Raw genomic sequence first — 25,872 nt, 5'->3', positions numbered from 1 at the left:
ATTAAAACTCGAGAACGGCTGGGCCGATTGAGCTAATTTTGGTACGTATTGGAAGAGAGCAGCCAGCTGTGACTGCCGACAATACTTGCAGCGACTGAATTCTACACTTCCAAAACGTATACCTATTAAGATACTTTTTCTTGTGTTAAACTAAGTTATTCAACAAAATTACGTATTAATTTTTTATTTATCTGGTGATATTCAGCTAATCTAGATAAAATAATTTAATTGATCTACATACATAATATAAAAACATAAGTCTGTTAAGTAATGAGTGACATAATCAATATCCGTCCATTAATTTCTATTTGTTTAAGCGGTTTGACCTTGATACGTCAATCTTTACTAATGAGTACTTTAATAGGAAAGTAGCTCATTCTATTTGAACCTTTATGATGCTTTCCAAATAATATGAAGAATTTTTGTACAAAGATAGATTTAAACTGAATATAACAAGCAAAGAGGCAAAATTACACTACTTTAATAAACCAGAAAAAAACAAGACCTTAATTGACATTGTAATAGACCTTTAATAGACCAATACTAGTGCCTCTTACTGAAATACCTCATATTGTTAGTATTAAAGTATGTTTAGGCACACATTTTAGAAAATTTTCCTTGTAAAAACTACGTAAATCACATTTAACCACTACAGAACAAAATACATCAACGCACACATTTCATGCGTAACCAAACCATCTCGGACCACACATTGCCGTAACCAAGAAACAAATGAAATGCAAATTATTTAAATTGATCTTAACTGTTGCAAGATTCAAGGCGCATTGCATAGCTCAGTTCAAGAGCAATGGCCATTCATCATCTCGGTTGCAGTTTATCTTTTAATCTATTAGGTAGTTGATGCTCGGTTGAAAAGGCATTATGAATAGTTATGTATCTAGATAGTTGTTTATGACTGGTTTTATTTTCATTTGGTATTTAGCTCGAGCCGTGTGTAGATAAAAAGTATTAATGAAATTATTTCTATTGTGTAAATAATAGCTAAACCATTTCTTTTTCTTTGATAAAGAAAACTTCAATTCTTATACACATATATTGAACATACCTACTAATATTATAAAGCTGAAGAGTTTGTTTGTTTGTTTGAACGCGCTAATCTCAAGAACTACTGGACCGATTTGAAAAATTCTTCCAGTGTTAGATAGCCCATTTATCGTGGAAGACTTTTATCCGGGTTCGTGCCGTGGTTCCTACGGGATGCAGGTGAAACCGCTGACAGAAGCTAGTTGAACGTATTATACGTTTAAGGCGGTCTCGATATGATTTTATTACTCTTCCCAGTAACTGCTTTAAGCAATTAAGAGCAAGAACTTTACTGAAACATAAAAACTTTAATTGTAACATTAATGTGTGTTTATATAACTATTAAAATAAAAAGGAAAGTTATACCTACTTATTGTAAACGTTTGCAAAGTTTTGGGGCATACGGAAACCACACGTTTTATAGTCACGAGTAACCGTAGGTCACAATTACTTTAAGTAATTTGTAATTTAGGGTAAAAGCGGCCTAATCTAAAATGTAATAGATGCCATTATTGAATTGCGAAACAATGCGAGTGTATTGACAGAGTTACGTTATGGAAGTTACCTGTAACGAAGTGTAATAAGGTTTATGTGAAGGTACAGTTGTACGCAGAAATATTTATAAGAATGATTTTGTTTGAGTGGCTAGGTTTAAGTGAAGGTCAGATAGGCAGTCATTCCTCGTAAAGCACTGGTACTCAGCTGCAACTCCGACATAGTTGGGAAAAGGCATGTTGATGATGATTTGGTTTAGATTTCTTATTGCTATAAACGAGGAGGTTTACAGTTAATATAATCAGATAACAATAAGTCCACAAAGTGTAGAAAAACGACTAATCACAACTTAAAAATTTTTTAGATACCTTAATACTCGATTTTTTTATTTTTTTAAGAACGAAATTCTTATACTTACGAAATTCATTACTTAATATAAAATTGAGGTATCATTGTAGTGTCAAACCCAACAGTCTTAAAATTACTATGACGATACACATCTCAACAAATTGACAGTGTAAAGTCATTAAGTTTTTGCAGGCCTAGTTTTGTTGGCGACTGTACAATGTACATTAGCTACTGGTAAATGTTAATCGCAAAGAGAGTGTCCCTTCACTTCGTCCTTCTATCGGTGTTTGAAACAGTAACAATTTTAACAGTTATTTTTTTTAGTAACTAGGTATACTTACTTAAATAATATATGAGACCAAGAATTTAATTAACTACCTGTATATATTCCACTTATTATTTTGTATTCTAACGACCAGTTAAAACCTACACTTCGAAATTATTTGACACTGACTGTTTTCCCGCAGTATCACTCTAATTTTTCAAATTGGTTCTGTAGTTTCGGCCTTCAGCCTTCAGCGTAGAAACAAAAAATGTTCAAAAAATCATATTAGCAAGTATAGATTATCACATTCCACACTATAAATCCTATCCAAATTACATATATCTACGCACAATTTTCGATTATTAAAAAAACCTCACACACACACCATGACAATCCCAATTTAAAACCACACAAATTACAAAAAAAAAACACAAAGGATGCATTGTTTTCAATGCGTAACATTGCAAAACGCGTTTTGAAACGAAATCTGTATCAAACGCAGTGCTTGCGAAACCGCGAGACGATTAAGCGGTGGTTTGATCAGAGGCTTACGTACGCCAATCAGTTAATTGTTACTTGCATTTTAAACAGAAAACGAGTCTTGTTTTACTTCACAAAATGTAGTAAATGGATGGTTTCACAGTTGTATCACAACTTGGGTAGTAGGTATTGTGTGTTCAAACTGTATTTATTGACTCAACGTCAGACCACAGTTTCCATACTTTGCTGGAAGCCACTTTTGTATGGGTTTTTGCACAGTGACTTGCATTTTTATTCTTCTTGACTGGCAATGTGGGTGTAGGTACTTATATCAGAACTTAATACACTTATAAAAAAAAACGTTTTCTTGCTGTTGTTGACTTCTATGAAAATGAATTCTAATGTAATAAAATTCATAATTGCCAATAATAAATTAAAATAAATACAGCCTCTTTATTCAGTTACGTGATTCTCACTTTCAAAATTCATATGCAATATTTAGGCTTAACAAAAATAAACATACGTAAATATGATAACCTGGACAAATGTTATGGTGATGATGTATTCAATATAAGACACAATACCGTCTCGTGATCGTTTTCCTCCGATATAGGTACCTGACGCTGTAAATAGGGAAGGTCATTGACCTACAGAGACGCAATAACGGCCTATCTAACATAATTAGTAATTACTATCAAAATTATGACTATCATCTGTGATGACTTGCGCAAGGCGGCTGGCAGGAGCTGGATGCGAGCAGCCGAAAATCGATCTCAGTGGCGTGCACTTGGAGAGGCCTATGTCCAGCAGTGGACTGCGATAGGCTGATGATGATGATGATGACTATCAAAATTACAGTTATTTTATTGGCACTATTTCTTATCTATTAATTTTATATTACATCCGTTCAAGCTATTGTCAATCCAGCGGTCTAGTTAAGTTAGAAAATAAAACTATTACAATATCGATATTCTAATTAAAATATTCTACTTGAATAGATGTGAAAGTTAGTCTGTTTTCAAACAATTAATTAGCTATGGTGAATTCAGTCTACACACGTTTTCAGACGAATGATTTGTGGAGTCATCATTTCTTATTTATCATCCTCCGAGCCTTTTAACTATGTTGGGGTCGGCCTTCAGTCTAACCGGATTCAGCTGAGTACCAGTGCTTTACAAGAAGCGACTGCCTATCTGACCTCCTCAAACCAGTCATCATTTCTTATTAAAAAACCTAATAAGATATTTTACTTCTGTACATAAGAAACACAAAATCTATGTCAATGCGGACTTCAATTATACAATGAAAAGTTAATCGCTTTATTTTATGATGCGATTGCAAAAACCGCTTTCATATTTTTGCATTATTTTTTAAGTTCTTAAGAATATCATGCAAAAGATGCAGATTATACATAAAATTGATCGTCCTTGCTCCGGATATGTTTCTGCGTTTTTGTAATGTTCCAACGTAATTATGAACCGTACTTATCTGCTTTTTAGGTTTTTATTTTAAAAGATAATTTCAGAAAGTGAAGGTTGAATAGGATTCTGTATGAAAATGCGAGTTCTGGTAAAGTTTTAAAATTAAATGACACTAAAATATCTTCAACAAGTTTCGATTTTAATTCATTTTTTTAAATATTAGTTTCTATTTACAAAACCCACTGTCGAAGATCTATGAAAAGGTGAAAATAAACATACCTACTGACTGAATAAATAATAGTAACTCTCCTTATAGGTACATAATATGTGACTGTAATGTCCATAAGAGATTCATAGTAACACTACACGTGCATCCAATTCATGAAGCATTAACTTACAGCCCCATATTTATCAAGTTATAAAATAAGGAAGAATAGAGGTATGTATATCTATCTACATCATATATTATTCATAAAAACCATTACCCGTTACATATTAATCATCACTTAGATAATTGATTGATACATAATATGATGTGAAAAGAGACTTACATAAAAAATGCAAATTCGATCAACATATCGCCGCTTGTCTTATAACCGAAGAATTACGAGTGCATGGAGATGTTACGTTGTTATTACCTATGGCAAAATGTTAATGTGGTCGCCATCGAATGTCTTTTTCTATAAATCTCCCAACGAATTTCTATCTATTGTTCTAATTGAGACGCCGATAGACTGACAATGCGGCGCAGCACACGTAACTGCAGCCCGAACACTCGCACACGCCGGCCGCTAAGTGAAAACGAGTATAAATACGATGCAAATTACAAATGCTGGCATTACCCACCACCCTCTCGTGGAGTAAGGTGTTCCACAGTAATCCACCGCCGAAATGTACTACCACGTGCGTAACTGTGTATCTGTGTTATCCAGTGCTATTGCTGAAATCGTCCACCCAGTGCGCCAATCGTTGTCTAATACGTGATCGTGCTAATTGGACTGTGCTGAAATTGTTAATTAGCCCATTACACCAAACTAATACTAAAACAAGGAACATTTAACTCATTGATTGAACGCACTGATTAATGAACGAATTCAGTGAAGCATCTATAAGAGTAATTCTTCCTGCTACACGTCGTTGTGCTCCATAGGAAGTCTTTAACGTTACGTAAATCAGATTGGCTCCGTTCCTCGAGTTAGTGCCCGCAGCGAAACTTGTTAACAGATCGCTAGCTGGTGGTTTATCGACGATTCTTCCTTTATTAATTGGCAACCCGGCATCCGCTATTGATGCAAGATAATACCCGTTGTTATGTGAACCTAGACACTTTAAAATCTCCTATAACTATAAAATCCCACATAATCTCTCTCTAATCATTACTTCTAACATAAAAAAAGCTCATTGCTAACTTTTTGTTTGTTGAACAGATTTTCCTGGGATTCTTGGCCGTGGTGGCCGCCTACCCTGGTATCATCCACGAGGAGGCCCCCCAACTGGAAGCCAAATACGACCACGCGCTCATCGGCGAAACGGGACACCATCATCAAGTAGAGCATGAACATGCCAAGTCACACCAGTCTATCAAATTCGAACACTTCCACCCGGTCCCCGTGTACGTGAAGAAAGAGCACAGCCATCTGCTCCATCACCCACTGGAGAAAGGCAAGTCTGAGCAGAACCTGAAGCTGATCCACCCCGAGACTGAGCACTCACACGGCGGTGGTCTGGTCCTCGAAGACGACAGGCATAACACCGACCACGCCGCTGCTCTCGAGCACGGAGGCTTCGAGCATGGTGGCTTCGAACAGGGAGGCTACGAGCACCTCTCCGGTGGCTACGAGGGTGGTCACGGAGCTCTGGAAGGCGGACACGGTGGATTCGAAGCTTACAGCGGCGGTGAAGGTCTCAAAGCTGAGCTCGAAGCTGAAGCCGAGGGACACTACTACGCGGAAGCTGGACACGCACTCGCCGATTCCGGCGAGGGCTACAAATACGACAGCTATTAACTGCATTTACCATAGACTTACCACGGGCATACTACTAGCGTGGAGACCACCTCCACCGTCTAAAGTAACTTTAGGTCTATCTCTTGCCTGTTGATATTAGTACACATAAGGTTAGATCGTAGCTTGAGACTAATATGTATTCAGCTTACGTTATGCAGTTGAAGCGTTTCTTGTAGATTTGAAATGTACCTGATTTAGGATTAATTCAAAAGTTGTATTAAGGAAATTTGTATGTAGGTCTTGAATTTTGAACGATATAGATTCACGGCACTACGCGGCAAATTAAATTATGAAATGTTCCAAACAGTTCCGTTAGGTGTTAGAAAGTTCCGCGTGGTGCGTTTAGAGTTGATCGACTGCTTGTTCGTGTGATTGTTTTCTTTGTAATTGTTCTCTCGCTTGATTCTCGTATTAGTAATTATTGTGACTAAGGCGATCGTCGATTGAGTCCCAGATAAATTGTGATATTAATAAAATGTTTGTTTTTACATAAGAATTGGTGTTTGTATTTCGAGCTGGACCTGTCTATACATAACCTGGTATTCATCTGCTCCAGTAGACCATGCGTGGCTATCGGCAGCAACAGCTGTTAATTGCTAACTACATTGACGGCTCATGTAATTGTTGCCGGCTGATTATGTTGAGCATGGCGCGACGTAATTCGCAAAAAGGATCGATCATACCGATCACATAACTATGATTTAATAACAGAATTACAGCACGTGTATCACTATTAGGAACTCGGTTAACACGTTTTTTTGTTATGCCCAATTAGTTATGCTGTTGCACAAAGGATGTAGAACAATATTGACGGCAGTAATTTTAAAGTCAGAAAAGAAAAATAATTTTAGTACTCATTAGTTCTGGCTTAATTGTCATTACAAGTTGATTACTTTACGTAATGTAGGCACTGAAAATAAATATCATTAGTGCCATAGAATCTAATCAGAGTGTGGCAATCAAAGTGGCCATAGTTTACTAACATAAGCCAAAGAAATTGTGAAAGGCGCTGTCGGCTGTGCGCTCTTATTTCATTGAAATTGCTGTCCCGTAGTTACTTGTGAGTCACGATATCGACTCCATGTTATATTCCTTATATAAGGAAATAATACTAAACGATAAACTATTACTTATCTCTAGGTAGTCGACGTAATACGCGTGAGAAATTTATTTCAGTCACGATTTTGTAGGTCTTAAATCTTGAGATATATTGTACGGACGAAGTCATTTGATTTATGTTTTCGTTTTGTAGTGTTATGATTACCTATATACTTATGCTTCTTTCTTTAAAGCTAAAAGTAAATTCAGTCTATCACAGATACATATGTTTTTTCAATGTTGTTAAATTCCGACTAAAACAGTATCAACAATTTTCCGCTTAAAGGCTATCAGTACGAAACTCCATGTAATTGTGTTCTTCTTATCTAGGTACAAAAACGCTAAGAGCACAAGAAGAAGAAATAATCAATTTCACTTTGCGATCTCTTTTGTCTTTAAGAAAACAAACAATGTTTCGTTTACCATAACCATTATTAAAACAATTGAAAAACTTAAAAGGCCGAATCTCACAGCCAATAAACATTACCAACATGTTTTACAAACTACTAAGTAGCTGTTACCGTTCCAGTTCACCCTAATACTTATGCATAATTTTACTCTAAGCACATACCAATTAAGTTCGCTCCAGTTGCGAGTGACAACGTCATAATGACAGTGACGTAATGAAAGCTAACGTGCGTTGTTCACACCACTGCACACTTATGCTTCTGTGACCCAGTTTAAGTCATTTCGTATTAGTGAAGTGAATATTTTATAACTTCCCGTTGATAATGTGTTTGTTATTTCAATGGGTTGTGCTCGTTTTTAGGGTTCCGTAGCCAAAATGGCAAAAACGGAACCCTTATAGTTTCGTCATGTCCGTCTGTCCGTCTGTCCGTCTGTCCGTCTGTCACAGCCGATTTACTCGGAAACTATAAGTACTACAGTGATGAAATTTGATGGGAATATGTGTTGTATGAACCGCTACAAAAATATGACACTAAATAGTAAAAAAAAGAATTGGGGGTGGGGCCCCCCATACATGTAACTGAGGGATGAAATTTTTTTTTTCGATGTACATACCCGTGTGGGGTATCAATGGAAAGGTCTTTTAAAATGATATAAAGTTTTCTAAAAAACATTTTTCTTAAAGTGAACGGTTTTTGAGATATCAGCTCTCAAAGTCGTAAAAAGTATGTCCCCCCCCCTCTATTTTTATAACTACGGGGTATAAAATTCTAAAAAAAATAGAGGTGATGCATGCTAATTAACTCTTTCAACGATTTTTGGTTTGATCAAAGTATCTCTTATAGTTTTTGAGATAGGTTGATTTAACTGTAATTTACGGAACCCTTCGTGCACGAGTCCGACTCGCACTTGGCCGGTTTTTTGTGGTGATCAAATTTTGCAATTTGTGCGTATGCTTGCGAGTACGCAGTTGTACTCAGTTAAGTGTGCTTGTTGCAAATATTGAGAGTTGTCGAAATACATAGTTAATATGCATAATTAATTACACCCAGATTGTTTTTTTTTTGCTTAATTTTGAGGAAGCTTGTTAGACGCCGTAACATGTCACAGAATTAAAAATAATATATAGGTACAAAGCTCACATTAAACAGAAGAGTCTAGGAGTAAAATTAATTAAGTATAAAATACATTACCTAATTAAACAATAATTTTACACAACAATGAATTATTTTACGAACAATTTACTCATAAACCGAGTCATAAAACACAAGTGGGGCGATGTTACAACTCAGCGAACTTACATAATACCAGCAAATACAAATCTTGTGATTTTAAATCGCGACATCTCTGCTTCCTGGTTCACTAGAACATTTCGTATTCACACTGTAGGTAGAATCGCTTTCTACGTCAATGATACTCTGATATATTGTCGAATACTGGCCACTATTTCGCAATTTCACTGCGGAAGATCGAATCATGATTCAAATGCGAAAAAAATTGTGTCATTTAATTTCTTAGATTTCGATGAGTATTGCTGTTTTTTTATGTAATATCCGGTCGATTAATATTTAGGTGTGATTTTTTACAGCAGATTATATCGAAGCAATAAGATATTTAAAGAATTTAGACAATATAATAAGCCAATATCAATAATTTTAATGATGGCCGGTTAGCAATTGGTTCTTCCGGATTTTTTATTTTAATGTGTGTAGTAATTGCCATATTAATAACTAAATCACTTGGTAAATTATTACACAACTTTTATATGTTTAAAGATGCCTATGTGTTGATTAGCTATAGGTGCGTACCTATTACCGAATTGAGCATGTCAATAATGTATTTCATGAACTTTAAACTAACCTATAAAGCGTCATTATAAAATAATCTTGTTATTAAGTTTTTCTATTGAAATGTGATGAAATGTAACTATGACCTACTCGTAAGTTTAGAAACGAAATTAGCTTAGTAAATAACTAATGATAGGTGAATGAAAAAGCCATTTAGGCAATCTTGATTTACTGTAATCTATCTCATTCAAAATATTATTTATTGAACATGACATCTTTTTGAAATTGCAGCTATTTCGCATTATAATGGGTCATTCATCAATTCAGCAGCATTTCTTTAACGCCTGCTAACTTTGAGCAGCTTAAAGTAATTCAAATTGAGAATCAAATACATTTTTTCTTCAGGCGTTATTAGAAAATAAAAGACCAAACATATAAAATAAAACTACAAATCAATCAATATTCTTTAATTAACTAAAATTATAACAATGTTTACATAAATTAGAACTATTATCACTTAGAAATCAGTCGATGGCACCACCTATTGCATTTGAAGTCAACAATACTTTTATACAAACTGTATGATTAAAGCTAAATATTTTTAATGATCCCAAATTGGACGAAGTATTGGTGCATCCAATGGTAAACTTTCTGGAGTTGTATGCTTCAACCTTAATGGAGCTATTGTCTGTATCGTGAAGGGTTTCTCTGTTCTAGCGAACACATTTCTCCCCCCTCCAATATTAACAACTTGTTCTTCGGTTGGAAATTGACGTATCAATTCTATTGGTACGGGCTTTGGAGATGATGCTATCCAATCTTGTGGTTCAGGCGTATGTTCTTGTATTGGAAACTCACTGGTTTTCGCTAAATATTGAGGACTGTTTTCAACAGTTTCTGAATTTTCATCTACATAAACTGAAGGCGATCTGGTAACTGCTTCGTGTTTCGCTAAGCCGTCTTGCTCATTTAAGTCAACAGGCAAATTTTCTAAGCCACCCTTATGCTCATTAGTATTCAAGTGTGAATTTGTCAAGTACTGTAATTTAGAATTAACATTTGACTCACTTCTAGTAAGGTCATCTTTGTGTTGAGATACAATTTCTGAGATCGTTTGATGCTTGTATAATGGTGCTAGAAGTAATGATAAATAATCTTCCTCTTCAAATGGTTTACGAACGAGTGGTGGTAAAGTTGGAGTCGTGGGCGTGTCTTGTTCCTCTTGTACTGGTGAACTGCTTAAATTATCATTATGATCATTATCAGAATTAAGAGGTTCCTTTTGTTCTGTAGTGTCTTCACGACCAGTGTTTAGCTCTGGTGCTAATGTTTGAGCATTATAAGAAAGAGGAACTTCTGCAAGTGTTTGTGGTATCACAGACTCTTGTGCTTCTTGAACTTGAACTTGAACAGTTACCGGTGGCTTGTAAACATTTCTTGCGCTGTATTTATTTACTTTCCTGTTTCCAATTTCCACTGTCCGTTGAGTTGCATTTTGCTCAGGCTCCGTGGTTTCTTCATTGCACACATTTTCATTCTCATGAGGTTTCGTACTTGATACAGTGAACTCATTTTGTTGAGCATTTCCAGTTGTTCCAGAAAATTCATTTTGGTGGGTCGCCGTTGCTGGTTGTTCGTATTGTTTCCTTTCAATCTCTTTATTTGGTTGAAAATTGTGGGATTGCTTTTCCTCTGGTTGATACAGAGATTGCGGTTCATGGGTAGGAGTTTTGTAAGGTCTAGGGGTACTATAAGGCTTGGGAGTATTGGAGGGGTTTTGGTGATTTTGGTCCTCTTGAATATCTTCACTTGGTTGAAAATCAATTTGTTGCTTCTCTTCTGATTTATACAGAGATTCCGGTAAATGAGTAGGAGTTTTATAAGGGCTAGGGGTACTGAAAGAGCTAGGAGTATTGGTAGGGTTCTGATGATATCGGTTCTCTTGAATCTCCTTACTTGAATGAAAATAATTGTTGGATTGTTTCTCCTCTGATTGATACAGAGATTGCGGTAGACGGGTAGGAGTTTTATAAGGATTAGGGTTGCTGTATGAGCTAGGAGTATTGTTAGGCCTAGGGGTAATGTTAGAACGAGGAGAATTATAGGGGCTAGGGGTAGGAGTACTGGAAGGGCTTTCGTGATATTGGTTCCCTTTAATCTCTTTACTAGATTGAAAGTAGTTGTTGGGTTGTATTTTCTCTGGTTGATATGGAGATTGTTGCAATCGGGTTGCAGAATTGAAATTGTTGGGGATACTGTAAGGGTCAGGAGTACTATAAGTATTAGGGGTATTAGAACGGCTAGGGGTATTATAAAGGATAGGGCTTCTATTAAAGTTAAAGACGCTGTTGGGCTTAGGAGTACTATAAGGTTTAGGCGTGTTTTTAGGGCTAGGAGAATTGAAAGTACTAGGAATAATTTTAGGGCTAGGGGCAATGTTAGGGTTAGGAGTACTTTTAGGACTGGGGGTATAGTAAGGATTAGGAGTAATTTCAGAGCTAGGTGTACTGTAAAATTCAGGTGTATTTTTGTGAGGGTTGGGAGTATTTTTAGTTGAAGGACTATTGAAAGGGACTTGGATATTGGAAGGAGTATTTTTAAACTTCTTATTTTCGAAATAGAATTCAAAATGAGTAGTATGTTCTACGTTACTGTTTTGGTTGGAATAGTCCGTTTTACTAGGGCTAGGAGTAATTGTAGAGCTAGGTGTACTATAAAAGTTGGAGTTGGTTTTACGGCCAGAGTTAATTTCAGAAAACGGGCTATTGTCAGGGGTACCGATGTTATAGGGAGTATTTCTAAAATTTTGATTAATATAATAGTATTGGAAAGGTGTACGTTCCGTGTTACTGTTTTGATTAGAATAATTTGTTCTACTTGCTTTTCTGTTTGGTGCAGGTGATGTTGGATATTCTCGTTCTTTAAATCGTGGTCGAGTAGTAGTGGTTGTAAATCTATATCTTGGAGTCGTTGTTGTCCTCTCTGTGGTTCTTATTGTAGCTGCAGCAGTTTGTGACAAGTTGTCATTGATTTCTTGTATGTTCAAAAGTTTATAGTAATTTTGTAATTCAGTGTTATATTGTGGACTCTGGTCTGGATTCCATTGCATCTGATAATGCTGTCTTGTCTCAGGTTTAATTCTTTGCGGTAGCTGCTGATCCACAGAAGTAAAGTCCACCTCATCTTCTGGATACGGTTTGACCACTGCCCCGGCTGCTTGCAAAGCATTCACTTGATCTGGCGTTAGGTACAAAACTATTTCTTTCATTCCGTCTAATACATCTGGTTGGGAAGATTGCGTGTAGTCAGAGATTGGTGATGGCGATGATGACTGTGATGTCTCATAGAATGACTGTCCAACATTGTCATGTAAACTTGCTTTCACAGATATCAGGAACACTGGCGCTAGAATGCACCAAATCTAAACAATGATTAGGAATAATTAACGAGGTGTTAGTAGTTTATGAAAATAAATATGGTTTTGTAGTGTCACTTACGTGTATCCTCATGGTTATGTAAAATGTGTGCAGCCTGTGACCTGCTGTAGCGCAGTTGTTCGTGTGGCCTGCAACGAAGAAGAACAAATACATTTATATAAGTATCTTACACTTATATCGAATAGATTCGCATTGAACACTTCCGCATTGATTACGTACAAAATTATATGTCTTCAAATATCAATATTGAACATTGTCGCAATCGTTTTAATATTTTAGTGAAAGTTGTGGTCATTAAAGAAAATCATTACGTTTAAGCAATAGTCATGACTTCTTTGTATGAGGTACCGACGGTAATGACGAGGCTAGTCGTGTTGATGTTGAGTTTTCTTCATATTGAACGTAATGAAGATTCTTCGTAATTATTCGGCCTTCATTGGTTGTCTTCACAAGGCAGAATATTAAAAGCCAATTTGAAAAACTAATTAAACTATTTACATTAATTCAAGAGATAAACATTGCTCCGTTTCCGTATTAGGTATAGATAAAAAAATGCACAATAACAAAATATAGGCAAAGATTAACCTCTGATGTGTAGTGTACTAAAAACAAAACATTTTAGCTTTATTTTTAATATTCAAAGCTCTATGCAACTAAAGCTAAGAATAGAAGTGCACACAACAACGACTTACCTAATCAAATGTATCATCATTATTTCTAAGTCTTCACTTTTATATAAACTTCAGCTGCGACCCCACGAAAGGCGTCCGTTCATAAGTTTTAAAAGTAGGAGACTATCCAACCATTTGATACCTACTAGTAATCTATTAGGTAACGTCGGTGACCTAGGTTAGATCATCTTGCTAATTACCATCTAAAGCAAGATAACAAAGGTCACATAGCTAGTGTAAGAGGATTGATCTAGTTCGCAAGAGTGCGATATTCTTTTGTTTTATATTAAAATCACTCGTTACTTTGATTACTGCATGTGAGCGGTAACAGGTAACTGCTGGCGTCGATCATATGCCACACAAGCGGTTTCTGTGAGGTTGAATGGTGACTGCCGTTGGAGGGGGTACCATACATTATGAATCATTAACTGTCCAATAGTAAGTAGCTCTATGAGTAGATAGGAAACTGAGTCTAATGAGTCTTGAAACTAAAGAGTTTTTAGATGAAGAGAAAAAAATCCTGCGATTGAAGTAACTACCGTAGGAATACAGTTGCTGTGATAATATAATTTGGTTTTTATGTATATATACAAAGCTCAAAATAAACGCATTATAGCATTTCCGTGCAATGGTATTCTGTCACAAGTCACAAGTAAATATATCTTAAAAACAAAAAGCGATAACTCAGCGTAGTTTGAAAGATCCGAAATTATTTTTGCTAAATTGCTACGAATGAAAAAACTCCTCGTTTTTGGAAATAGTTTTTCTATGCATACGAGTATATGAAAGCATTAAAATCGCCTTGAGAAGTGACTATAGGCATCCGCATCTATGTAAGTCATAAGAACCTGTCTATATCTTTACTTTTCACCATGATCCCAAATTCAAACACAGTTGGCAATAAAGAATTTGATAATGATAGTGTCATAAAATACTGTATCAATATAATAACAAGCTTAGAAGCAAGGTTATCTTGTAAAGCATAGATTTAAGTTAAGAATTGCAAGCGCCTACTCGTTTGTAAATGGAAGACAGTTGCTACAGAGCACCTCTACCTACAAACGGCAAGTCTGTAGCTGTAAATTACACAGGCGTATGTGTTGCGTGTCTTGTTTATTTTTGAGTATTGAAATCACAAGATGACCATTTCCGCTGTGGATGCAACTTATTAATTCTTGTTACTTCAAGTGCCCTTTGTATACCCGCGATACCTTGTTGGTCTGGTAAGATATTCAGCATTAGATCGGTTAGAAATGGATTGATTTCTGACACCTACGCGAATATTAGACATTTAAATAAAACAACTTTTACGCATTTTATCACGGTTGTATTAATATTAAAGGAAATGGAAATTGTGAGAAGTTAGACTTTAATTCTTAGTAAGTCAACACGCCTACTGCTCATATCAGCTCAGTTAATAGGGTTGTCGAATTGTGCATGGGACTTTTTACGTCTACCAGGTAGTAGGTACTTGTATTCTGAACATTCTTGTTAAATGAAGTGACACATACATATATATAGCTATGCCTACATAGGTAGGTATGTATGCTCAAGAAACTTTTTCCATCGAAATAAAATTCGGAACTTACTACCGGACATAGCTTCTATCAAAATCATCCGTGCCGTTAAGTTGCATAAAGACAAGTTCTAAATGCGTCATAGCTTAGACAGTCGGATGTGTGAAGCTGTTTTTGTCGCCATACTTCTGTAACAAATGCTGATTTTCTGCTTCGATTAAACTGTTAGTATTATCTTTGATTCCCAAATTGTTGAACACTTCGTACCACTTTAAGATGAAAAATTACCTAAATATAAAATATTTACAAAAATTTGGCACTAGCAACAGATTAATAACGCCTTGCGCTTTGCATTTTGGGTACTTAAGTACTTTATAGTTAACTTTACATTTTATACCATCTGCATGCTTGTAACAAAAACATTTCTTTACAATTAATTAAATAGTCTACTTTAATATTTTACACGTGCTTATATATGAACATACTGGAAAATGTTTTACAAATAAAAGAAGAGTTATTATAAACATAAGTAATTCAGTTTTACCAATACCTACAGAAGATCCTAGCTAATAATGAATGCAAACAGTTGTATGAAGAAACTATTTATTAATGAATACTAACAAAAGATAAAATATTATTCAAGCCGTCTCTTTGATTTATAGATAGAAAGTACATCTCAGAGTCTAAAGTTCAAAACTCCAAGCCGTGTGACAAAGGGCATTATTTTATAGTCAAGCTCATGGTCTTAAGTATGATTGAAGCTTTTTAGATTATGTATGAAATACTAATACTAATTATGTATGTAGCACCTTTTTGTATACCTAAGTTTATTGACTTTGTTTGGAAATAAAATTAGAAGTATCCGCTTCCCTTAAAACTGTTTACTTTGAAAATTAAATTAACCGATGTATTAAGAAAACTGACATTTATGTTATAGATGAATTCGATCCTAAGCCCACTGTAAGGTACCTATTTTCACTTTTAAATAAGTCAATGAAATGTGGAGTCTCAAAGTATAAGCACGTATAAGTTTCATCACTCATTCATAAACGTCAAACACTTTAATTTACTACCGTTTTACGTAACTTTAATAAGCCTTAAACAGCTGCCCAAAATCGTAACAAAATACTTCATCGGTATGTAGGTTTCGATTACATCAAAAACTGGTTCCACGTGACCCCATGCAGCATCCGATTGCCATAATAAAATTGATTGTTTTACCTACTATCTCGTTTAATTTCACTCTCGCTAAGTTTATTCGATTTGTCACCAAATTACAATGAACTTTGATCATGCCTTTTCTTGTTCGTAAACAATAAAGATACTGAACTTTGACATTTCGTTGTTTTATTACGAATTTATATAATTTATTTTTCAAAACTCAGAGCCAGTTGTGGTTATAGTAGCATCATTATTTTCTTTCAAAAATAGTTGACAATGACCGTAACTGAAATAGCTGCAATTTTTTTTCTTTACATCTATACTAATATTATAAAGCTGAAGAGTTTGTTTGTTTGAACGCGCTAATCTCAGGAACTACTGGTCCGATTTGAAAATTTCTTTCAGTGGTAGATAGCCCATTTATCGAAGAAGGCTATAGGCTTTTTATCCCGGTACGGGAAGTAGTTCCCACGGGATGCGTGTGAAACCGCTGGCAGAAGCTAGTAAATCATAAGGCACTGTTTTATTTAATCTTATAAAACTCACTGGATTAGACTGGATACAGTTTATGAGTTCATATTTTTAAAGATTTTCTTCTCCTACATATTTAACGCATGTTGACGCATGTTTCCGATATTGACATTAATTTATTCTTATTCTTATGTGACCTATTCTATAAAGTTCCGAATTTCATTTTTGAGTTCAGAATGATGATTATTATTGACATTGTCATTGTGAGCAAACAGCTGTCGGAAATCTGTTGACATTCACAAAGAATGGACAAACAACTCTCTATTGTGATTCAAAATCAAAACAATTTGCCTTCAGTGTTTTGTTTTCGGCAATTTGGCTCAATTTGATGAATGAGTATTATGACCCACTGTCTTAGAAACAGGTGGCATTCACGTGTAGTGAAATAAGCGAGTGTGATGTTAAATAGAAAACGTCATATTATTTTTAATTTAGTGATTTTAGCGAAGTTCATTTATTTCGAGTGAGACGGAGTTGATAACTTCTTCCAACAACACGGGAAATAAAACAAATCAATAGTAAAACGATACGTTTTATATTTATCTATTTACATGTACAAACTAATGACTATCAAAGTATTTACAATTCTATTGACTATTTGGTATGATCACGACTGTTGCTGGCTCGCCAGCTGAGCAGGCTCCGCTTACCAGCAGCAGTTCTTCTTCTTGTAGTGAGTGACATGCTTGATGATGTGCAGAGGGTAGGGCTTCCACACGGCGTAGGGCACCTCGACGTGTTTCTCAATAGGGACATGGATCTTCTTAATCACTTCGTAAGGCCTGTCTACCGGAACGTGCACCTTTTTGATCACTTCAACGGGGACTTCCCTGACAACCTCAACGGGGACTGGCCTCTCAACATGCACGTGCTCAGTCTTGTACACGGGGTAGGGCACCTCCTTCACGACCTCGACTTGGACAGGGTAGGGCTGCGGCACGGGCACTCTGACCTCCTGACGGACGGGCACCGGTACAGGCTGCGGCACGGCTACCTGCACGTGACGGGTCACCTCAACAGGAACACGACGAATAACGTTCTGTACCACAGATTGCAGTTCGTACCTTGTAGCAGAAACATCAGGGCGACCAACGGTTACAGTGGTACCAATTACTCTTGGGGCTCCAAGGGTTGTGTCGGCAATCAGACTACCGGAGTTATCGTTTCCTGGTCCAGGAAGGTTTGAGTCGAGGAGAAGGCCTCCATCAGGGTATCCATTGCCTGAGGGTGCAGGGGCAGATAGGTCGGATGATAGTGAACCGGATGATTCAGGTGCAGGAGGTCCGTAAGTTGGACGGATGGGCGAGCTGGGACCACTTGGGTATCCGCCGTGTCCAAGTGATGCACTGCCGGGAAGAATTGCCTCGGCGCGTGGTGGACCATGGTCGTCAACCACAGCCTCCTGGATGTTCAGGGGACGAGATGCACTGCCTACTTGTGGTGTCCCATATGACGGGGAGGGCGCGAACGAAGCTGACGGTGAATTTAAGGCTGATGCCAAAAATGAGTCTGGACTTTGATGCTGGCCATTTAGATAACCGCCATTAGTGCTGTACACTAGCGCTGACAGAAAAAGGAGTTTGACCTGAAACAAGCAATTGTGAGTTTATTATTTGAACTGAAACTTGGCTGAAAAAGGAAAAAAATAAAATTTTCTTTTTTTCATAAAATTACATGAACTTACAACAAATGCCATGGCTTTTAGCTAATCGCTCTGAAGCCAGCAAAAAGAGCTAGTTGTTGTCCCTTCCGAGTGTCGGTTGGTTGTGCTGTGACATCGCGCGGCCCCGCATATTTATACATGTCGCTCTTTGCTACAGCGCCTATGAATACATCTGAATCGATCTCGGCATCACTGCGTCCTATACGTCACCGATGCCAAAATATATTATGTTAATTTCTGTACTGATCTTGTTAACATAGTTTTCTATGATTATGCAAGGGAAACTGTGTGTCGAAGGTATATTGAACATCTGCTGCGGTTTTGTTGCTTCACATAAAAATGAATATGAAAATCTATTCAAGGCTAATTTGACTTGCAATCGTTTAAAGTTATAGTTTATTTTCCTAATGTGGTATATATTTTTAGACTCTTCATATTATTGAGCCATTAATTGATTGATTCAATCAGTAGTAAATCAATCTGTAACATATTATTTCTTAACCATAAACCTATGGAAGGCCCTCGATTAAATAAATAAAACATTTGTGTATGTTTATTTCAAACATTATTACCACTTCATGGATTTTACCCAGACATTATTTTTGTTTTCTTAGGTACTGTGAGAAAATCTATCATTCCTTTTTGTATGAGCTTGTATTTACATAAAACAATATTACTCAAAGTACGTACTATACGCAGATTTTATACCTATATCTGTTGATGAATCTTTACATCACGTGTATGAGGCTAATTTCCACACAAATTTCAAATTTCTGCCCAGGTTTTCCACATTCTACCGGGGCTGCGGGATTGTTCGAAAGAGTTACCGCGGCCTAAGAACATAAAGGGTTTAAGAAGGAACATGGTGGGTTTTATTCAGAAAAAGTCTGAAAACTCCCTCACGCTGCACCAAGCAGAGGTCATTTGGTGATTTCCAATAAAAAAAAAAGATTTTTCCAAATTGACAGATATAGTTACAGAAATTCGCACAAGATGGGTTTCAATTCATAGCTGTTCTGAAAATAGTTCCCTTTTTGCAAAAAAATCCTACTCATATTATAAATGTGAAACTTTGTGAGAATGTATGGACGTATATTTGTTATTCTTTCACGCAAAAACGGCTAGACTGACTTGGTTAAAATTTGGTATGTAGATAGGTGATACCCTAGATTAACAAATACGCTACTTATTATGAAAACTCCACGCGGGTGAAGCCGAGAACGGAAGCTAGTCTTCTATATTTATTAAAGAGAGTCGTGTTAGTTACACTACTAATAACTCAAGAATGGCTGAACAGTTTAATCTGAAAATCAGATGGGAAGCAGCTTACACCCGGGAGAAGGTCATAGAAATTTTTGTCACCATCCGGTTACGCAAAGAAATTATCTCGGGACGAGGATGAAACCGCGTTCGAAGCTAGTTGTAAATAAAAACGTGATAAAACGGGAAAGTAGTTCACTATGTTATTCATAGACGTTACTTAATAGATCAGGTATGTGTCAAAAATCTTTTTTATAACTAGAAAGCTAACATTATGTCAAAACCTGTCTAAATAATGGTGTAGCATAACTAGATGATGATATGCTTATTACACTTCTAGAGCTATTCAAGTAAAATAAACACATTACCTACCTTTGCGGCGCGCAGTAGGGTTAAAAACCAGATCATTGTCTATTGAGACAATAACATGACCGAATTTAAGATATTAAGGCAAACTATTGTCATCGTATTCACAAATGTTTTTACATTCAAGAGTCGTAAGTCACAGGTATTCATATTTGACTCTCAGTTTATAGGTCATTGTGGAACGAGGCAGCTGGGCGTTTTATACTTATGTACATATCTGCCTATTATATTATTCACATCAAAATTATAACAAAATCGGCCTACATTTTATTCAGAAGTTGTTCTTCTCGTACAAAGAAGACAGGAGCATTTTTTTGCTGTTTTGCTTAAGGTGGAAAAAAGCGTGAACCGTGGTAAGATAATTTGAAATAATGCCGAATCGAAACACCATAGTTTTTTCAGTTGTAAATCGAGGTAAATTGTAATTTGTATTTTTTTGGCTGGTGTTCAGTTACAATGATATATTTTCATAAATCTCAGTATTTTATTTATTTGGGACGTTGCGCAAATTGTCCTCCGATGATGTCACATTTGTTTTTATAATAAGTACAATATAAAGTTTCCAATTTCACCTGTTGGTGAGATTTATATGTTAATAAGTTAACGTGCTTCTCAATCGTGCTTTTGACCTACCGCTTCCGCTATGTCGTATATTTTGCATAATTTAGATTATTGGCCTACTTTTGTTTTATAGTTTCAAATTATGTCATAGCTCTTTTATGATTGAGCAGATTATGAACGCGGCATCATTCGCTTCCTGAGGGAACTACCGCCCTTAACTTGGATAAAAAACCGGCTAAGTGCGAGTCAGACTCGCGCACGAAGAGTTCCGTACCATTATTTATAAAACGTGCAAAAAATCACGTTTGTTGTATTTGAGCCCCCCAAAATATTTATTTAATTCTAGTTTTCAGTATTTGTTGTTATAGCGGCAACAAAAATACATCATCTGTGAAAATTTCAGCTCAACAGCTTGTATAAGATTTATAAAGAAATTAGGTACTTTTTTCAGGATTTTGAATTCTTAACTTTCAAATATGTAACCCTTCTTGTAAGTATACTTGCGTCATGTTTTGGATATCGAGACACATTCATTCTGCTTTGCCTTTTTCCTCCAATTAGCCTGCGCGCACACTGCAGACTATTGGTCGACACTTGAGAGAACCTAATTGTTGTTACTTGTGTGTACTTCCATTCATCTTCATATTGATTTATGAGCAAAATTGAACTATCGACCGACCGTGGAAAATAATTATTTTTTACTTTATTAGATTCGAGAGGGCGAGAGGCGTGGTCGCAGGCTACCCACGCCATTATCACCTGTGATAATGGCGTGGGCGTGGCGTACATAAATATTAAAGGAAAATCTGTAAATAATATAGATGGTGAAGGAGTAGGTGTCCTACTAATATCCTACTATCCTTCCTACTTATATACATTTATAAATGTGAAAGTTTGTGACATTTTATGGATGTCAGCTTTTTACGCAAAAACGGCTGGACTGATTTGGTTGAAATTTGGTACGTAGATGCTACCCTGGATTAACACATAGGTTACATTTCATCAACACACAACGCGGGCAAGTAATATTTATACACCTGGTTATTTTTTGACATGCCTATTGTTTTAAGTTTTGGTAAACACACAGTTCGAATTTAGGTCAATCCACATTTCTATCAATGAATAACTGATTATGAATTTATTACGTAAATAAAATGAGAATAGTTTATCATTCCTTAGATTTCTTGGCCACCTTTTATCAAGTGACAAGTCAACCCACGTGGTCGTTGGCATTTTTCTTGTAGAATCAATCTTGTGTTCTGTTACACAATCAATAAATCTTTTAAATGGCTATCTGTTTATTGTCATTATGCAGATATGCGGGAACTAGATATAAATGGCTTATTATCATATTATAAAGAATGCCTAGATATCATTCCTGTCTGATTACAGGTATGCCTTGTAATGCAAATGAGCTTCGCTATTTCAGTTAAGTGTGATTGAACTGTAAACGTCCTCCTGCCCTTTCCCAATTTTTATTTAGTAGGTAATTTTACTGCCTCATATCAACTCAAATAACTTCCATTAACGGCTTCTGTTTATTTTCATTCATGGTTCTGAAAAGGATGACTTTTCTGGCTTGTAGTGTATACTGGAGTCTAATACAGAAACTTAGTAGGAACATGCAGCTTAAATATATTTAAACGTTAGACTTGTGTATGGTCTTGACTTTGTAATATAGTATTTGACATGTTGTTTCTATTATATTTACCTATTAATTCAAATTAAAATATTTTCACTAATCATTACTTGACTTTGTGTGCATTGAAGGTAGAGGTATTAAAAAGATAAAAATAAAACTAAAGCGTCTTTGGATATTTTTTTTTTATTAAACTTACAGAGCATAACGTTACTATTTACAGCAAACATTACAAGAACATACACCAAGTATGTTCACCTAAATTAATGACTTAGTTATCACCCTAGATTGCAGCCTCACGATGAGCTATGAAGCGACTATATTTACAATAGACCGGACTAGGTTTGTGACGAATATACTATGTACAGGTGTCTTTGGTCATCCAGTTAGGGATTACCAGCTGGACCAACCGCTGCTGTGGCCACCGTGGCTACCGTGGTTGCTGTGGCCGTGGCTCTGGTGGGCTTGGTGGTGCACAGTCTTCACGTGAGGCACGGCGTATGTCTTCACAACGGGGACGGGCACTTTGACTACCTTCACGACTGGCACTTTAACGATCTTCTCTACTGGCACAGGGTTGTCAACTTGCACCTCTACAACTCTCTCGTAAGGGACCTTCACGATCTTTTCAACAGGGTAGGGCACCGGCTTGTCTACTTTGACTTGCTGAACCTTCACGACTGGCACGGGAACATTCCTGACAACTGGCACTTGAACGGGGTAGGGTTGCGGTACGGGGATTTCAACTCTCTGGGGCACGGGGTAAGGCACGGGCTGTGGAACTCTGTGGGTCACCTCCCTAAAGACTTGGTAGGGTTCTTCACGAACGCGGTACTGAGTAGGAGCACCATTGCCGTTGGCAAGACCATGGATTTCTTCGATAACTGGAGCTTTAGCGCCGGGTGGTGGGGATTGACCTCCAGGCACAGTTAAACCAGGACCGCCAATGACGCCGGCGCCAATTGCGTCACCACCGATACTAGGACCGCCAATAACACCGCCACCAATGGGGCCACCAGCGAAACCGGGACCGCCAAAAACACCATTTGCGCCACCAGATAATCCGGGTCCACCTCCAGTGGCACCACCAGCGAAACCAGGACCGCCAATAACACCTCCGCCATTTACGACACCCGATAATCCAGAACCTTTAATAACTCCACTTCCAATGGAGCTGGCGAAAGCGGGACCGCCGCCAATGGCACCACCAGCTAGACTTGCTCCCCCGAGCCCAACACCACTTCCAAGGCTGGATCCACCGTGACCGAATCCATATCCACCCAGTCCGGAACTTCCGAGGCTCGATCCGCCGAGGACAGCGCCACCGCCAATAATTCCTGATCCTCCACCAAGACCGTGGTGGCCATGAGATCCAGACAGTGAAGAGTCCAGGACGGCACTGCCATGTGAGTGGCCACCGCCTATTAATCCCGCTCCGGAGTATGTAGCCGACGGTAATGATCCAGCAGGGAAGCTGCTAGGTGAGAAGCTGGGTGCGTAAGAATGGTATCCACCAGATCCTAAGCTGCTTGGCGGTGCATGATGGGGATTCCCATGAAGGTATCCGGCGTGAGTGCTGCTCAATAGGATGGCTAAGCAAGTCACTTTCATCTGGAAAGAAAGGAATCATTTAGTATTTCATTCGTACTTAACTGTCATTTGTTTTCTTAGTTAGAAATACTTACAAAAGTAGCCATTGTGATTAGCTAATCGCTGGCCACCAGTGAACTTGTGTTGACGGCTACAAGCGACGCTTGTATGTGTTCATGTGGTATACTTCCATCTTATTTATATTGATGTCGCTGTGGGTCAACACGCGTTGAGAACGAGAGTAAACAAACAGGTTTTTCTATAGTCTTTCCTTTTCTAACGGAAACATTCATCGCGTACTCGAGTTATTGAATACATTATCTGCTCATCCGTTACTCAATGTTTTACTCACTGCCCAAGCGGGAAATAAGAATATTATGGCATTTTCTAACCATAGCGACATTGGTTTTGATATCGAAATTGTACATTTTATTAATATTCTATTTCCAAGATTTCTAAATTATGGCCAGTATGTTATGATTGTAAATAAACACTAATTTAATGTTATGACATCGCGGTAGAGCGACAAAAAGACAGGCGAGAATCCTGAAGTATTAGTCACACATTGCAAATAAATAGAATACCTATGGTAAAAAGAAGATCAATCGTCTTACAGTAGAATTGCTGTGACGCAGTCACTGTAATAACACAATTGAAACATAATGCAGGCTACCATTCCTTTTCAATTTTATATAGAAAGTCATGGCATCCCTATTTATTTTGCATTTCTGGCCTAACACCGTTTCTTAAAAAAACTAGCATGCAGGCTCTGTCTCACGAGTGTGTTCCAGCTGTATAAAATTTTAAAGTTAGTCACTTGGGAAAAAAGCTTCAGTTAGTTTGTCATTATATACACCAACACTTTCGGGCTTTCTTTCGTTCACGGTAAGTACCTATACATGTACATTGACCGTTAAGTCTATTTACTTGTATGTAATGTCTTCATTGAAAGATTCTTTATGAATGAACGCGTACAAGTGCATGACGTAACAAAAATTTCTGATTCATCTTTATTTTACTACCATTCTATAGACATGTACGTTCATATTATTCTCACCTGGGTCTCTCTCGATATTTCATGCAGTCATGACGTAAAGTTCTATTTGAGATTGAAACTACTTGAACCTACTATGTGTAAGCTTATGAACGTGGCATAACGTGCCATGATATAAATTCATAATGCACTTTCATTGTGTGTATTTCCATCACAGCTAAGATAGACTCTTACGTTAAATTAAGATTGTAGTTCAGAAGATTCAATTTTAGACTATCCCTAAGAAAGAGATCGGTAGGCATCATTATGAATTGTAACTGAAACGAGAAATCTACAAGTTTAAATAAACAGTCAGTTTTGTCGTTCATGAATACATTTGAATTACATTGGAAAAGATGTTCAAACAATCCCAATGCCGCATGCAAACAGCCTCAAACGACAGATGTTCTAAACGATTAGCCAATTAAAATGACCGATGCGTTTCATAATTTGAATCGATCGCAAACGTGAGACTCAAGTATGGTGGCTGGTCGACGTGAGCAGAAAGCGAGACGCACACGCGAGATACACAATATTTCATTACATTTAACGCATAACAGTGAATACAATGCGTTTTTTTCTGAAATACATTGGTAATTACTTATAAAATATAGCATGATTTGTTTGTCTGAAAATATTTTTGAGGCTCAATCTATGGATACTTTCTTATTGAATTTAAATTCTCAGATCTAGATTATGTGATTCATTTGTTAGTCTGGTTGTATTTTCAAATTGTTTTCGCTAAAGGTCAGTATCTTATAGCTTTTATGTTAGCTGACTTGTTATTTCATTATTACGTGAAACAATGAATAAATTGTTGTCTCTGTTACGTTAAAATATGGTAATACGTCAAACGCTCGTGAAAACTGAATCGATTTCGTTTTTAGTTCTCATCTTGCAATAATTAGCACTTAATTACATAATTTGTGTGTCGGTGACATTAGCCTCCGTAATATATCGTTAACATTGCTCGAGAGAAATCAGAAGAAAATTATACTGAGATAGATTTATTACGTGATACACAGTGGCATATTTTTTTAATGTTTGCAAATATGCATCAACCGAACTATTGATACTTTCGTGAATAACTT

General features: G+C 36.8%; 4 protein-coding genes across 4 annotated transcripts; 1 reads left to right on the top strand and 3 right to left on the bottom strand.

Annotated features, from left to right (window-relative positions):
- Positions 1–4,806: 4,806 nt before the first annotated feature.
- Positions 4,807–6,555, top strand: LOC110379362 (cation channel sperm-associated protein 1). The gene is made up of 2 exons (XM_021339002.3): positions 4,807–4,956; positions 5,481–6,555. Exons 1-2 carry the CDS (start codon positions 4,945–4,947, stop codon positions 6,057–6,059), a joined length of 591 nt encoding a protein of 196 aa, XP_021194677.2. The 5' UTR covers positions 4,807–4,944; the 3' UTR covers positions 6,060–6,555.
- A 3,236-nt stretch (positions 6,556–9,791) lies between these two features.
- On the bottom strand, positions 9,792–13,640 carry LOC110379344 (cell surface glycoprotein 1). The gene is made up of 3 exons (XM_021338986.3): positions 13,482–13,640; positions 12,850–12,917; positions 9,792–12,773 (listed from the first exon to the last, which is right to left on the bottom strand). The coding sequence occupies exons 2-3, from the start codon at positions 12,859–12,861 to the stop codon at positions 9,954–9,956; spliced, it is 2,832 nt and encodes a 943-aa protein (XP_021194661.3). The 5' UTR covers positions 12,862–12,917; positions 13,482–13,640; the 3' UTR covers positions 9,792–9,953.
- Positions 13,641–17,185: 3,545 nt separating this feature from the next.
- Positions 17,186–18,512, bottom strand: LOC110379365 (uncharacterized). Its single transcript, XM_021339004.3, has 2 exons — positions 18,354–18,512; positions 17,186–18,254 (listed from the first exon to the last, which is right to left on the bottom strand). The coding sequence occupies exons 1-2, from the start codon at positions 18,363–18,365 to the stop codon at positions 17,316–17,318; spliced, it is 951 nt and encodes a 316-aa protein (XP_021194679.3). The 5' UTR covers positions 18,366–18,512; the 3' UTR covers positions 17,186–17,315.
- A 3,795-nt stretch (positions 18,513–22,307) lies between these two features.
- On the bottom strand, positions 22,308–23,995 carry LOC110379363 (uncharacterized). Its single transcript, XM_021339003.3, has 2 exons — positions 23,844–23,995; positions 22,308–23,769 (listed from the first exon to the last, which is right to left on the bottom strand). Exons 1-2 carry the CDS (start codon positions 23,853–23,855, stop codon positions 22,552–22,554), a joined length of 1,230 nt encoding a protein of 409 aa, XP_021194678.3. The 5' UTR covers positions 23,856–23,995; the 3' UTR covers positions 22,308–22,551.
- Positions 23,996–25,872: the final 1,877 nt, after the last annotated feature.

This window comes from Helicoverpa armigera, chromosome 16 (genome assembly GCF_030705265.1).
Source record: "Helicoverpa armigera isolate CAAS_96S chromosome 16, ASM3070526v1, whole genome shotgun sequence".
NCBI classification, from domain to species: Eukaryota; Metazoa; Arthropoda; class Insecta; order Lepidoptera; family Noctuidae; genus Helicoverpa; species Helicoverpa armigera.
This window is presented reverse-complemented; position numbering and strand designations above follow the sequence as displayed.